At 35.9% G+C, this 13,796-nt stretch overlaps 1 protein-coding gene across 1 annotated transcript in view; it reads right to left on the bottom strand.

Moving 5' to 3' along the window:
* VMP1 (vacuole membrane protein 1) overlaps nt 1–13,796 on the bottom strand; it is an 80,243-nt gene that overhangs the window by 51,241 nt on the left and 15,206 nt on the right. Inside the window, exon 6 of the mRNA XM_081162737.1 lies at nt 3,283–3,450. Within this exon, the coding sequence (XP_081018863.1) occupies nt 3,283–3,450 (168 nt within the window). The remainder of the gene's footprint in view (nt 1–3,282; nt 3,451–13,796) is intronic.

Raw genomic sequence — 13,796 nt, 5'->3', positions numbered from 1 at the left:
ATACGTAATAACTATTATTGGAATTCTGAATGAAAAGAAAATTTATGAAGCCTTGCTATGGTGACAGAGCCAAATTGTGGAAGATCAAAAAGATGCAAACTAAAAAAAGGTAACCTACTGATGAACAACATAAAACAACTCATTTTAATGTGCTCCAAAGACTTATATGAACGAGTTGAAACTGAGGTTCACCCTGGTCTTTATCTTATAATTAGAGTACTACGTATTTTAATGATTTCACTGACTCAATATATGTATAATGATAGTGGAGTCTGTAAAGACATTTTAATTTTACAAAGTACAAATTAAATAAACACTGTAAACAAGTTATTTGTTTTCTATCAAGTAAGACATTCCCCTAAAAAAACCCATGGGATCAAGTTTATGTAAGGATCAAGTCCAACACACTCAACTCAGGCTTCTCAACCTCATGACTCTTCTAGAGAGTTCACATAAGTGAAATCATACCATATTTGTGTTTCTATGTCTGGCCTATTTCACTCAACAACGTTTTCATAAGGTTTATCGTATTATTGCATGTATCAGAACTTCAATACTTTGATGGCTGAGTAATAACACATTACATATATATATTACATTTTGTTTATCCTTTTATCTGTTTAGGGACACTTGGGTTGTTTCTACCTTTCTGATAATATGAATAATGCTGCTGAACAGTGAAGTACACATATCTGTACTTATATGAGTCTGTTTTCAGTTCTTTTGGATATTTACGTAGGAGTGAAAATTAAAGGAGGGTCATAAGGTAATTCTATGTTTATGTTTTTGAGAAACCACCAAACTCTTCCACAGCAGCTGAATCACTACATTCCCACCAGCAATCTGTAAGGGTTCCAATTTCTCCACATCCTCAACAAAACTTATTTTCCTTTAAAAAGAAACTGCCATCCTAATGTGTGTAAAAGGGTATTTCCTTATGGTTTGATTTGCATTTTTTCAGTGATTTAATGATGTTGAGAATCTTTCCATGGGCTTATTGGACATTGGTATATCTTCTTTGGAGAAATGTCTATTCAAGTTCTTTGCCTATTTTTTAATTGATCTGTTTGTGTTTTTGTTGTTGAGTTATAGGAGCTCCTTAAACATCCTGGTTATTAAACTCTTATCAGATATGCGATTTATAAACATTTTCTCCCATTCTGTCGGTTGTCTTTTCACTCTTTTGATAGTGCTGTTGATGTACAAAGTTTGAATGTTAGTGAAGTTCAATTAATCAATTTTTCTTTTGTTACCTAACCTTTTGGTGTTACACTTAAGAAATGACTGCGAAATTCAACATCATGCAGGTTTTTCTCTGTTTTCTTCTAAGAGTTTTATAGTTTTAGCTCTTTAGTTTATGCATATGATGCATTTTGAGTTAATTTTTGTTTATGGCTTAAGGTAACAGTTCACCTTCATTCTTTGGCATGTGGATATTCAGTTTTCTTAGCACTTTTTATTGAAAGGCCTGTCCTTATAAATGCTGAGAACAAAGGGAACACATTTAACCATAACTTGACATTTGCTACATTTTTTAACATGACAAGAGTTGTCAAAAAAGGAAATATGAAGAGCAAATAAACATTCAGCCAATCAGTCAGTATTTATTTAATTTTTAAAATATATTTCTTTCATTGACGAGAGAGAGAGGAAGGGAGAGGGAGAGAGAAAGAAATATCAATGTGAGAATGGAACATCAATCAGCTGCCTCCTGTACACCCCCACTGGGGACCAAGCCCGCAACCAGGGCGTGTGCTCCAACCGGGAATGGAACCAGCAATCTCTCTGTGCACGGGACAACGCCCAACCAACTGAGCCACACTGGCCAGGGAAGTCAGCACTTACTGACATTCTTGTACTATGTGCAAAGTCTAGTGCTGAGTGCTGTAGGGGTAATAAATTGAATGCACAGTCTGTATTTTTTAGGAATTTAACATTTATTTGGGGAAGTAAGACACTACACCAACCAAGCTGACTAGTTTAAGGTATGAATGATGCCAGGCCAAGTGAGCACTTCAGATAATGCATACTATGGGCGTTTGGAGGAGGCAGTTACCACTGCCAGCTGAGATGGAAATTTTTCTTTATTGGCACTGGTGTTAATCCAGCTGGTAAATCATTTTTGAAAGAACAAAAGAAAATAGAAAACTGAAGTCTATATACATAGTCCTTTTCTAGCATGTTCCAAGTATTTTGTTATTTTAATAAAAATTTTTCATCAAAAGACTAATGTGGCCAAATTTTAAAAACATAGGCAACTAGTACAATGAATCTGTTTCCAGTGTTTATAAAAGAGTAACAGGAAACACGACAATTTTTCCTGTCTTTCATATTCAGCAAGTTCAACGTATGGCATTTCCCTGATAATTCTTTTAAAACACAACATAACTGATACCACTTAAATGTCTTTGAAAACTCTGCCTCTTCTGTGGGCACAATATTCATATTCACCTTCATTTTAGTTGAGATTTTTAGTGATCTGTTCCATATTTTTTATTTTATAAGAAACTATTAGGGGAAAAAGTTACAGGTAATATATAACTTAATAAATGCAAAAGATGAATTAGGAACAATTCAAATGGTAACAGGAAATCTTGAGCAAATGAACTATTTCTCAATGACAGACACCTGAATGAATTTAAGCATGTAGAAAAAAAAAGAAGGCTTTGTATGGGTTAAAATACATTTGCCATTGAACAGGTAGTCCAAAAAGTTCCCAAAATATACTTAAGCAAATCACAGAAAAAATAATCGGTACAACTGAAAGGAAGATCACAATATACAACCATACAGTCTGATGCCTCCACTACAGTAAAGCTTGGTTTACGAAGGAACGTCTCATCTTACTTTAGTATTATAACAATTCAGAAAATAAAATGAGTCCTCTAAGAATAAACACTGAGTATTCAAATTTAGGAGAGAGAGACATAACATTTACAATCTGAGACTGATATATAAGCACCTGCTGTGTGTTTATCAAACATAGAAACTTTGGCAAACTCTTACAAAGTAGCAAAGCGGCATCATCCGTGCTCCTTTTCCCTGCTGTTGTGACCTGGCATCAAGGACTTCATGGTCCCTATGGCTTCATACCTTCCTTCTGAATGTCATTAATGAACAGAAAAAGCTCTAAAGGGTTTGTTTTACTTGGAAGTAGGCAGCCAATGACTTCATGACTTAATTATCTACTGACTTGGTATATGTTTGGATTCACCTTCAATGAGGTACAACAAAGTATACAGACAGTTAAATTTTAGACAAATATGAGAACAGACACCTTACCCACATGCAGGCCTCAATCCTAACTTTTGAGATGATGCTCCATAAAGAAACGGATCCTTCAATGCCCTCTTCATCTGGGCAAATAATCTGATCAGGATAGGGTGGTTCAGGGAAATTAACTGAATTGCATTCATAAGCAGCTAAAGTAACTGAAGCTATATGTGGACCCTATAAAACAAATATGAGAAATCTGATTAGAAATATTAATGAAAAAGGAATCATCAATGCACATGCTATTTTAACAGTACGTTAATCGCTATATATTTATAGAAAAAAATCTTAGCTTTTAAAGAACAAGAATCTAACTAAATATTCCAAGATACAGATGGTAATCTGAAAACTCCTTCCCAGAATTTCCTCCTGGCTTGCTTTATAAAAAAAAAAAAAAATCAGATTTATTGATAATTTACATATGGTAAGGGTCACTTTTTTAGATCTATATTACATGAATTTTGACAAATATGTTCAGCTGTATAATAATGAATGAAGATAGAAATAATTTCCATTACTGCAAAAAGTTCCCTTGTGTTTTTTTGTACTCAATCTCCCTCCCCCAACACTAGCCTCTGGAAACCATATGATTTCTGGCTTGATTCTAATTTTATTTATCTATATTTCTCATTTGTAAGAAGGTTATATTCCCTTTGATAAAAACTTCCTATGCTGCTATTGTTTTAGTCATAATTTGAGAATATCACTTTTTGTCTTTAAAAAGTTGGTGAAATAACTACCTCACTTATATTTTAATCATATAGAGTAAAATGGGTTAATAATGCAATAAAGGCTTAAACAAGGGTTCCCAAACGTATGCCAAGGTAAGGTTTTTGCATAAGAATCAACTAGGGAGTTTGTTAAAAATATAAATTTCTGGGTCTCCTAAGTATAGGCTGATTCAATAGGTAGAAGTGGGAACCTGTATGCTATAAACAAGCTCCTTTAGAGTTTCAAATAGGTTAGGTTCTAACAGGCTAGGTTTAGGAATCACTGGGAAAATAGTAAATTAAGGGTTAGAAAATAAACAACCTCGGACAAGTCATTTAACTTTCTGGGCGTCAGTTTACTCTCCTGCAAGGCAAGAGAATTAGACTCATTTTATGGTTTTATCCAGTTCTCAAATCCAAAAACTCCAAATATAACCAAATGGGGGGGGGGGGGAAGGATTACTTTATAATCCTCAAAAAACCCCCAAGTTTGAAGTTTGGGAATTCAGAATAACTGAATAATCAGTGAAAAATTTCTCACTGTACACTTACAGCTAAGCATCAGATGCAATTTAAAGAAAAATTGTAACTTTCACATTTAAAGTTTGAAAACTGAAAGAGGAATGCGATACCAGTAAGTAAACAGAAAAAATTCAACAGTTTGTCCACGATATCGCCACACAACTGTCCCCTGTAGACTGCAGGAACAGTCTACCTCTTAGCTCTAGAAATAAACAAAAATTGAACTTTCTTGGAAAATAAAATAATGAGATTTCTGGGATATAGAGGAGGGGAAAAAATCACATTTCTATTCTAGAAATATAGATAAAATATGCACCCTATCAGATTAAACACATTATCCAAAAAGATAGAAGACTTATTCATAGTTTTAATTTTAAGTGACTTTAAAAAGGGAAATTTTCGGCAATATGATGAGGATTTTTTCCCTAAAGAAAGGACAGTTCATTCACACAACTAAACTGATATATACTTTCCATAACCACACTAATAAGTCATGATTACTCAGCCTTAGAGCAGATGTGGTGGTTCCCAGACAAAATGAACACAAATAACTCAGCTTCTTGTCCTTTGTTCATTCTCAGGAGTACAGTTAGCCTGTACCTTGACATTTTAGTTTAAACTACATTAACTGATCGGAAACCTCACAAATTCTTTTCAACATTACAGGTTAAAGGTTCCTAAATATAAGTGACTTTACTGAAATAAATATTAATTTACATGAAAAACACCAAACATAGAAACTTAAAATCATTTTGATTAAAAGAATTTTAAAAGTTATATACATATTGGAGCTACCTTTTAAGTGTATTTTCTAAAACCTACAAGTCCTATTATTATGTACCAAATATGAAAGAATCACATTTTAACCATACAAAATGGAGAAACATGGGATAAAGACAAACAGCTAGAGTATAAACAGAAAAGACTACCCGGGCAGAACCACTGTAAAACATAAAAATAACACAATGTTCCAGCTCTCGTGGTAGCCTGCAGGTATTGATACGTATTGGCCTGTGGCTGAGGGTTTTCCATCTCAGATCATGAAGTAACTGGTACAGACTCACTCCTACAGCAAACAACTAGAAAACTGGACAAAATATGTGGAACAATTCTTTTCAGACACTGCACCACAGGCAGTACAGGACCTCTGACTGCTGAGAGAAAGGATACAAATGAAGAAACCCTATGATGATTCGGGCTCTTGATTTGTAGACACACTTTGTGTCTACAGCAAAATCCACGGTCCAAACAGGATGAGCCCAAGCACAGCATGGTGGTCTTGCTGATATGAGAAGATCTTGCCTCTTTGAATAGTTGAAATCTGTGGGGCAGAAACTAGTGAAGAGGGAACCATGTCGAGAAAGAACTCTATAAATGTGCATGGGGTCCCCTTGAGACTTGGTCATACAACACTGCACGACATGCTAGGGTGAGAGTCCATGAGGCCAGGCAAAGTACAGCTAGCGGAACAAGAACAACTCATAGGGATTTGTGATATTAACAATTCCTAGAGTTCGTATAGGGCTGGAAAGCACTTGAGCTTCAACCAGCTGAGAGAAGAAGAGGCTCAGCATTCAGGGAAGACTTTGAAAAGGGCCTAGAGTAAAAGCTACACCAGACAGGCCATAATTGGATTTTTTTAAAGCCTTAAATAGGTCAAGCTGATCCACAGGTTAATTTAACTGCCCAGCAAAACAAAAAACTAATGTTCTATAAAGGAAGACAGCAAAATTCATTCAATCAACTATTTAACATCACATATCCAGCACCCAACAAGAAATAATTAGATATGTGAAGCAGGAAAATGTCAGCAATAAATAGAAGAAATATTAGTCAAAAGAAACACACTCAGAAATGTTGGAGATAATATAATTAGCAGACAAGAACTTAAAAACAGTGAATATAAATATGTTCAGGGACTTGGCAACTTCAGCCCATGAGCCAAATTTGGCCCACCATCACTTTATAAATAAAGTTTCAAAGAATACAGCCATGTGCATTCATTTACATATTGTTTCTGGGTAACACTGGGCTATGATGGCAAAATTGAATAGCTATGACAGAGACTCTATGGGCTACAAGGTCTAAAGTATTTAATGTATGGCCTTTTACAGAAGATGTCTGCTGATCCCTGATTTAAAAGGAAAACCTAAATACAATGAAGAAACAGAAAATATAAAAAAGAACAAAATGGAACTTCTAGAGCTAAAAATATATCTGAATAGAAAAATTCATTAGATAATCAACAGATTAAATACTGCAGAAGGAAATATTAAAGAACTTGAAGACAGGGCAATAAAAAGTATTTAAACAGAGAGTGAAGGCTATGGAAGGAGTTAACCTCCGTAACTTATCAAATAAGATCAACCAGTCTAACATACATGTGGTTGGAATCCTAGAAAGAGAGGAAAAGATGTGTGGGGCGGGTTATGTGCAAAAAAGATACTTGAATAAAGAGTAGTCAAATATTTTCAAGATTTGACGAAAAACTTCAATCCATTAGCTCATAGATCTAAGAAACTCAACCAACCTTAGTCAGGATCAAGACAAAGAAAATAAAACATAACAAACTTCTGAAAATCATAATCATATCATAATTAAATTGCTAGAACTAAGTAATAACAAGAAAACCTTAAAAAGCAATCAGAGGAGATAAAAATAACACACTATCTATAGGAAAATATAGATAAGAGTTCTTATCAGACATAATACAAAACAAAATACAGTGGGAAATTTCTCTAAAATGTTTAAAGGAAAAAACACACACCTGTCAATCTAGAATCTATGGAAAATATACTTCAAAAATAAAGATGAAATAAAAACATTTTCAGACAAACAAAAGCCAAAAGAATTGGTTCCAGCAGATCCGTACTACTATAAACGTTAAAGGAAATTCTCAGAAGAAAAGTGATACCAGATGGAAACTTTAATGAATACAAAGGAGTAAAGAGCACTGGAAATACACAAGACCCTTCCTCATTTTAAAATCTCTTTAAAAAAATAACTAGTGTTTATAGCAAAGAAGATGACATATGTGAAAATAAAATATATGACAAGAACATAAAGCATGGGAGGAATAAAATGCTCAGTAGAAAATAAGGTAGGAAAAGAAAAAAAAAATAGGTGGAAAAGCATTTTGAGAGTAGACTTAACCACAACCGCACTGATAACTACATTAATTGTAAATGTACCAAACATACAAGCAAAAAGCAGAGTGTCACCCTGGCTGGTGCGGCTCAATGGCTAGAGCATCAGCCTGTGCACCAAAGGGTCCCGGGTTCAACTCCCAGTCAAGGGCAAGTACCTAGATTGAAGGCTGGATCCCCAGTCCTGGTCATGGAGTGTGCGGTAAGCAACCGATCGATGTCTCTCTCTCTCTCTCTCCCTCCCCCTCCCTTCCACAGTCTTTAAAAATCAAGGGAAAAAATATCCTCGGGTGAGGATTCACAACAACAGAAAGCAGACTGTCAGAGAGCGTCAGACTGGATTAAAAAGCAAGACCCAGTACCTGCTGTGTTTAAGTCATTTTAAACATCTAGACCCAAAGTTAACAGTAGAGAAATGAAAACGATAAACTATTTTAAAATAATCACAAAAAAGATGGAGTGGCTACATTATCAGATGAAGCAGACTGCAAGATGGGACTTACTAGGGATGAATAAGGACATTTCATGATGATACAGGAAGACATAACAGTTCCCAGGGCGTAGGTACCCCATTAACCGACTGTCAAAATATACTAAGCAAAAACTGAAAGGAGAAATGAACACATCTACAATTATAGTTGGAAATTTCAACAGCCTTCTCTTATTAGTTGACAGAACAAGTAAACTGACAACCAGTATGAAAGACTTGAACAATATAAAACACTCCACCCAGCAATAGCCAAATACATATTCTTTTCAGGTGTCCATGGAACATCCACCAAGACAGACTGTGTGCTGGGGTATAAAACTAGTCTCAGCTCATTTCAAAGAATGCATCATGTGGCAAACACAACACAAGGAGTAATGCTTAAGGAAAAACAGCAAATAGAGGTCCCCAGAGATTAAATTCTCCAGTTAAGGACAGTGTAGTGTCCTTTCTTTGTGGTGGTAAAAAAAGGAAGTCAAACAGCTATACACAGCCCCGCCTGCTATTCCCCAGCACAGGCCATTCTATAATTCCCTGGTGAGCAACCAGGTCACAGGTAACATTCACTAATTGCACACATAACTCCTGAGAGTTCCTAATTACCGTCAATGGAAGTTCCCTTTGGTGATTGGAGGTTGAACTTTATGACTGTGATGAAATGTTATACTCTCACCAGAGTGACAGGTTTTAGGGCCCTTTATTGGGAATGGGGAGTAATTCAGTATAGGCATTCTAAGTGTAGTCAACTCAACAAGATAGCTCAGTTATTTGTGACATATCGAACATCTGGTTTTGCTTCAGTTCAAAGCCTCATGTATTCAGTCTCATGAACTGTATTACATTATATTTTCCAAAGTTTTCATAATGGAATAATTCTGCCTGTCCAGGATAAAAGATGTAGTGCTTGGCAAGGCAAGAAGATGTCTGGGTGAGAGCAAATCTGTAGTTAGACCAGGGTAAGATTTCTAATAAGAGCAGATACAGGTATTGGTGGGAAAATATTTTAACTTATAAAGTATTCTTTTAAGATACATTTTGAGTCACATTTCTACAGTTTATATCCTTTCATGAGCAATGTAAAATAAGAAGTTTTAGTGATTGATAGAGAAAAATTAGCAGAGATAATTATATGCCATTTTTAGTCTAGCTTCAGGAATGGTAATATACTACTAGTTCTGTCCAATGAAGATAAATTTAGAATTAAAAGATAAAATTATCATTCTTAAAATTATACCATACACAAGTATTCTAATCTGGTAGTTAAGAGAAGTTCTAGGTAGTGCCCTGATAATGTAGTACCTGTGTAAGCCCTGAGAAGGGAGTCCTGGTGCCACAAACACAAATTAGGGTCTTTGTAAGGAAGGTATGGGATAGTCATACCTTAATCTCTGAAAAAAATTATATTTAGTAAAATGACAAACTGCTTCATGGGGAAAAAAATGTTTTCTGGTTTTTGAACTTTACTGTTGGGTATATTTTAGGGCCCTTTCTTCCAGAAACATTTCTTAACAACTAACAACCTAAAATGGTCATTAGTTAATTGTGAGCCTATTTAGCCAAGCTCTTTCTCAACCAGGATGAACAGTATGCCGTATTAAGAGTGCAGTATGTGGATGTGTGTTTTTTTAAGGAAGATGAGCAGACAGACAGACAGACAGACATTCTTCCGCCCTAGGCAGCTCTCTCAGAACTGATAAAAAATTCCTAAAGACTGGAGTTGTTTGCATAACATCTGTAATGTCAATTCATAGCCTAATCCATCATCCATACACAGAAGTCAAGTGAGATCCCAAAGGCAACATTTCCAATTAGTTTTGTCTGGAAAGTTTAGGGCAAAGGTAATAAAATCAAGAATCCTGTGCTGATTCACTGGGAAAACATTTGTTTGCCACACTCCTTCACTAAAGGAACAAAAGGAGTCAGTGGTTAGTCTGGAATGTGATTCATTAGGAATATCTTGGTGATAAATAAATGAAAGATGGCAAATGGCTGTGTGCATGACTTGCAAAACCTTTGTTTTCTTTAAGTCCCCCTTTAGAAATGCTTTTGCAAACAGGAAGTCTACTCCTCAAGTTCTCTTACTCATTGCTTTTCTCATTATAGTCAGAAAACTTGCCTAATGTTATGGTGTTCAGCAAATTCTAGAAGGCTAGAGAATGAACTATTGACTCCAAATGGGCACTGAGAAGTTTAACTAGTGGTTATATTCTTTTTGTGGAAAAGGCCCCATGTTTACAATGAAGCCTCTAGTCCCTCTCTATCAGATGCAGTACAGTATGTCAAAGAGCAATAATCTGGGCATCAGTTAATGTGGGTTTTTGCTTTCTGAAGCTGTTAGTAACTTACTAGATGTAGTCGGACTTCTGTCTCACATTCCTCATCTGATGAAAAGTCTAACAATAATAATTATGATAATAATGCCAGGTAACAGGGCAAGAACATACAAGATTATATAGTAAAGGTATTATAATAAGTAGAACACTGCCAACCTAAACAAAAAATGTATGAACTCTCTCATTCACGCTCCAAGTTATAAGGACCTGGCTTTTAAGTCATTTTTACTATATTGAATCAATCCATAAATAAAGACACATTTCACTTTCCTTCTATAAACCTAAGCAAATTTGATCATAGAGTTGATTTCAGTGTTCAGGAAAAATGGACCACATACTTACAGAGAGAGCTTTTAAAAAGGTTATCAATTGTTTCAAATATATACCCAACAGAACAGATTTCAGCTAAACTGTGTCTTCTTAGCTTTCATTTAAGCACACATTAATAAACAGTGACTTAAGGACAGGAAGTCATCCAGTCTGTGCATACCCCCTTTGGTGAAAACCCAGCCCCATGTCCTGGAGACCTTGGTTTCTTCTTTGATGTGGTGATGCTCATAAGAGTTAATACATGAATCATTCCTTGGGGAAAGACAGGGCAAAGAGCGGATCATGCACTCATCAAAAAAGGGCAGACAGACCTTTTCTAAGAAGGGCCTGCTGGTCTTCCAGGAAGAGCCCTGAGTCACTGCACGCTTTAGCCAGAGTCATTATACCTATACAGAGCAACATCAAGTCACACCAGAACCATACTTTTGGCAATCTCTCTCCTTTTTTGTCTTACAAAGGCATAGACTGGTGAGCAATGAGGCAAAAATCAGAAGTCAAACAGAAAAAAAGGTAAAGAGGTTGGCTAATAATTAAAAAAAAGAGTTTATTCCACCTCACGGCATTAAAAAATTACAATATTTCTCTTACTGAAACAACCACACTATTTCATTTCAATTCATTTACATTCAGTTTTCCAAATAACAACTACTTTAGGCAACAAACAGCCATAAGTCAAAAAGTATAATAAGTGTCTATACCTAAGGAAGAAACAACTTTATAATAGTCTATGAAATACTATATTCATACTGTAAAGTAAGGAAATAGGGTGCTATATACAGAGGTGTTCTATAAATATTCCATAACAATCAAGATGCCAGATTTTTTAAATGTACAATTTTTACCACATATTTTAGCAATGAAAATAATTCTAAATTTTAAAGCAGAAACTGCCCCTGAATCTCACACAGGGGAAAATATCTCACAACTTTCTTTGAATTTGTTTTATAACAAAGAGCCAAATATTTTTTCCTATTAAAATGGTCATATTGAACAAATGACCCTTCAGTATTATTCTGATGATAATGCCTTGATGTTACAGCTTTTAATAAAACCTGATCTATTCTACAATGTAGTTAAATAGTTCTAAAACTTTTCTACACCTCAAATGCATGTAGATAGGGTAACTCTAATGCTGTGAAATCCCTATTTGATTCCCAAAGGTGATGAAAACCAATGGTTATAGAAGCCAAAAACAAAAGCTATCTGTAAAATATATTCAGCCTTCTATCTATAGCTTAGTATTTGGTTGCCTTTTAAAATTATAAAATGATTGTTGACAGCTTTTGTTCTCAGAGTTCTTTGTCTAGGATCTGGGCTTACTTGAAAGGAATAAAGGGCTTGTTACAACTTTTTCCAGGAAATTGCTCCACCTAGTGTCAAAAACTGTTCATATAGCACATTATTTGGGACTTGGAAATTCTTGGGGACTCATTCTTTGTTACTGTTAAATGGAACAAACTTTATAAATCATTAATGGCACAAATAGCTTACAAATGGCCCTTTTTCTGCTTGTCTTGTAAGCTGATGAATAATACTGAGCACACCTGGAAGGAGCATGCCTGAGATACATTCCTCACTATCAAGTACCAAAGTTCCTGTTTTTATTTACCCGGTTGTTTATAGACTTATGAATCATGTTTTTCTAGTACTGGACATAATTCTAAGGTGGCTACTGAAATAATCCCATTACTTCTCCCAACTGTTTACAACAATCTAAACTTAATCCATAAATTATTTCTCAAAAGGATTGCAATGTTGTGAAAACTGTATTTAATAACTGCACATATCTAATGGTTAAAACATAAAATTGGGGGGCGGGAGCGTGGAGGTGGGGAAAGGAGGGGGGGAAATGGGGATATCTGTAATAATGTCAACAATAAAAATACAGACACCCCCCCCACCATAAAATTAGAACTAAATCCTGCTGCCATTAGGAAGCTCATCTGGAAAAATTCCTCCACTTTACTCTCCATGAAAAGTGTGTCTTTCCCTTGATGGTTTTCTAGACCATTCAAGCACTTGCACAACTACAGTCTCTTCTAAAACATCATGCTAAGTCTAATATTATGACCCAGAAAAGAGAAGACATAACCCTTTCTTAGTAAATGAAAGTAACAAATGTACGAAGTGCCACATATAAGTCCTCAGAAAGCAGCTAGCTCCCTAGGGCTCCCGGGTTCAATATGCTTCCAGTGCACTCCTGTCATCGCAGGAGCAGGAGCAGGGATTAGCAAACCACGGCGTGCACACAAAGTCCAAGCTGCCACCCACTTTTGTGAAAAAAGGTTGACCTGAAAATGGTGACACCTCCCTCACACACTGTTCTTGGATGCTTTCTCATTACAATGACAGGTCTGAGGAGCTGCAAGAGATTGTATGGCCTGCAAAGCCTAAGACATTTACTATCTGGCCCTTAACAGAAAATGTGCTGACTCCGGGCTATCTAGCTCTGGGTCAGACCATTATTAAGTCGGACATTTTGATTCATTCAAACACAGAGATGCTTCGAAGAGGAAAATAGTAATCATGTTCCCTTCAATAACTTGTTTTTACTCTGAGCAAAATTTCCTCTAGTAAATAAGCATTCCTGGATCACTTATGTTCTGAATCTTCTGGGATAAAACTAAGACTTAAACCTGAGTTCCAGTCCCCAAATATCACCATGAGTAATATTTATATATAGTTCTTCCTGATGTTTAAAGTGTGGCCCTCAGGCTCTAGTCTAAAGCCTGCAGGTTTGCCCCTGGCCAATCTCACCTCTCTGGGTTTCCTCTCTCTCTCTCTCTCTCTTTAATCCTCACTCGAGGATATCTTTTCCATTGCTTTTCAGAGAGACTGGAAGGGGGAGAGAGAGAAACATCGATGTGAGAGAGACATATCGATTGGTTGCCTCCCACACTCACCCCGACCAGGTTGGGATTGAGCCTGCAACTGAAGTACGTGCCCTTGACCGGAACTGAACTCAAGACCATTGGGTCCAAGGGCTGACGCTCTA

The sequence above is a fragment of the Miniopterus schreibersii genome, assembly GCF_964146895.1.
Source record: "Miniopterus schreibersii genome assembly, chromosome: 16".
Lineage (NCBI taxonomy): Eukaryota > Metazoa > Chordata > Mammalia > Chiroptera > Miniopteridae > Miniopterus > Miniopterus schreibersii.
The sequence above is the reverse complement of the archived record's forward strand: the minus strand, read 5'-3'. Positions and strand labels throughout refer to the sequence as shown.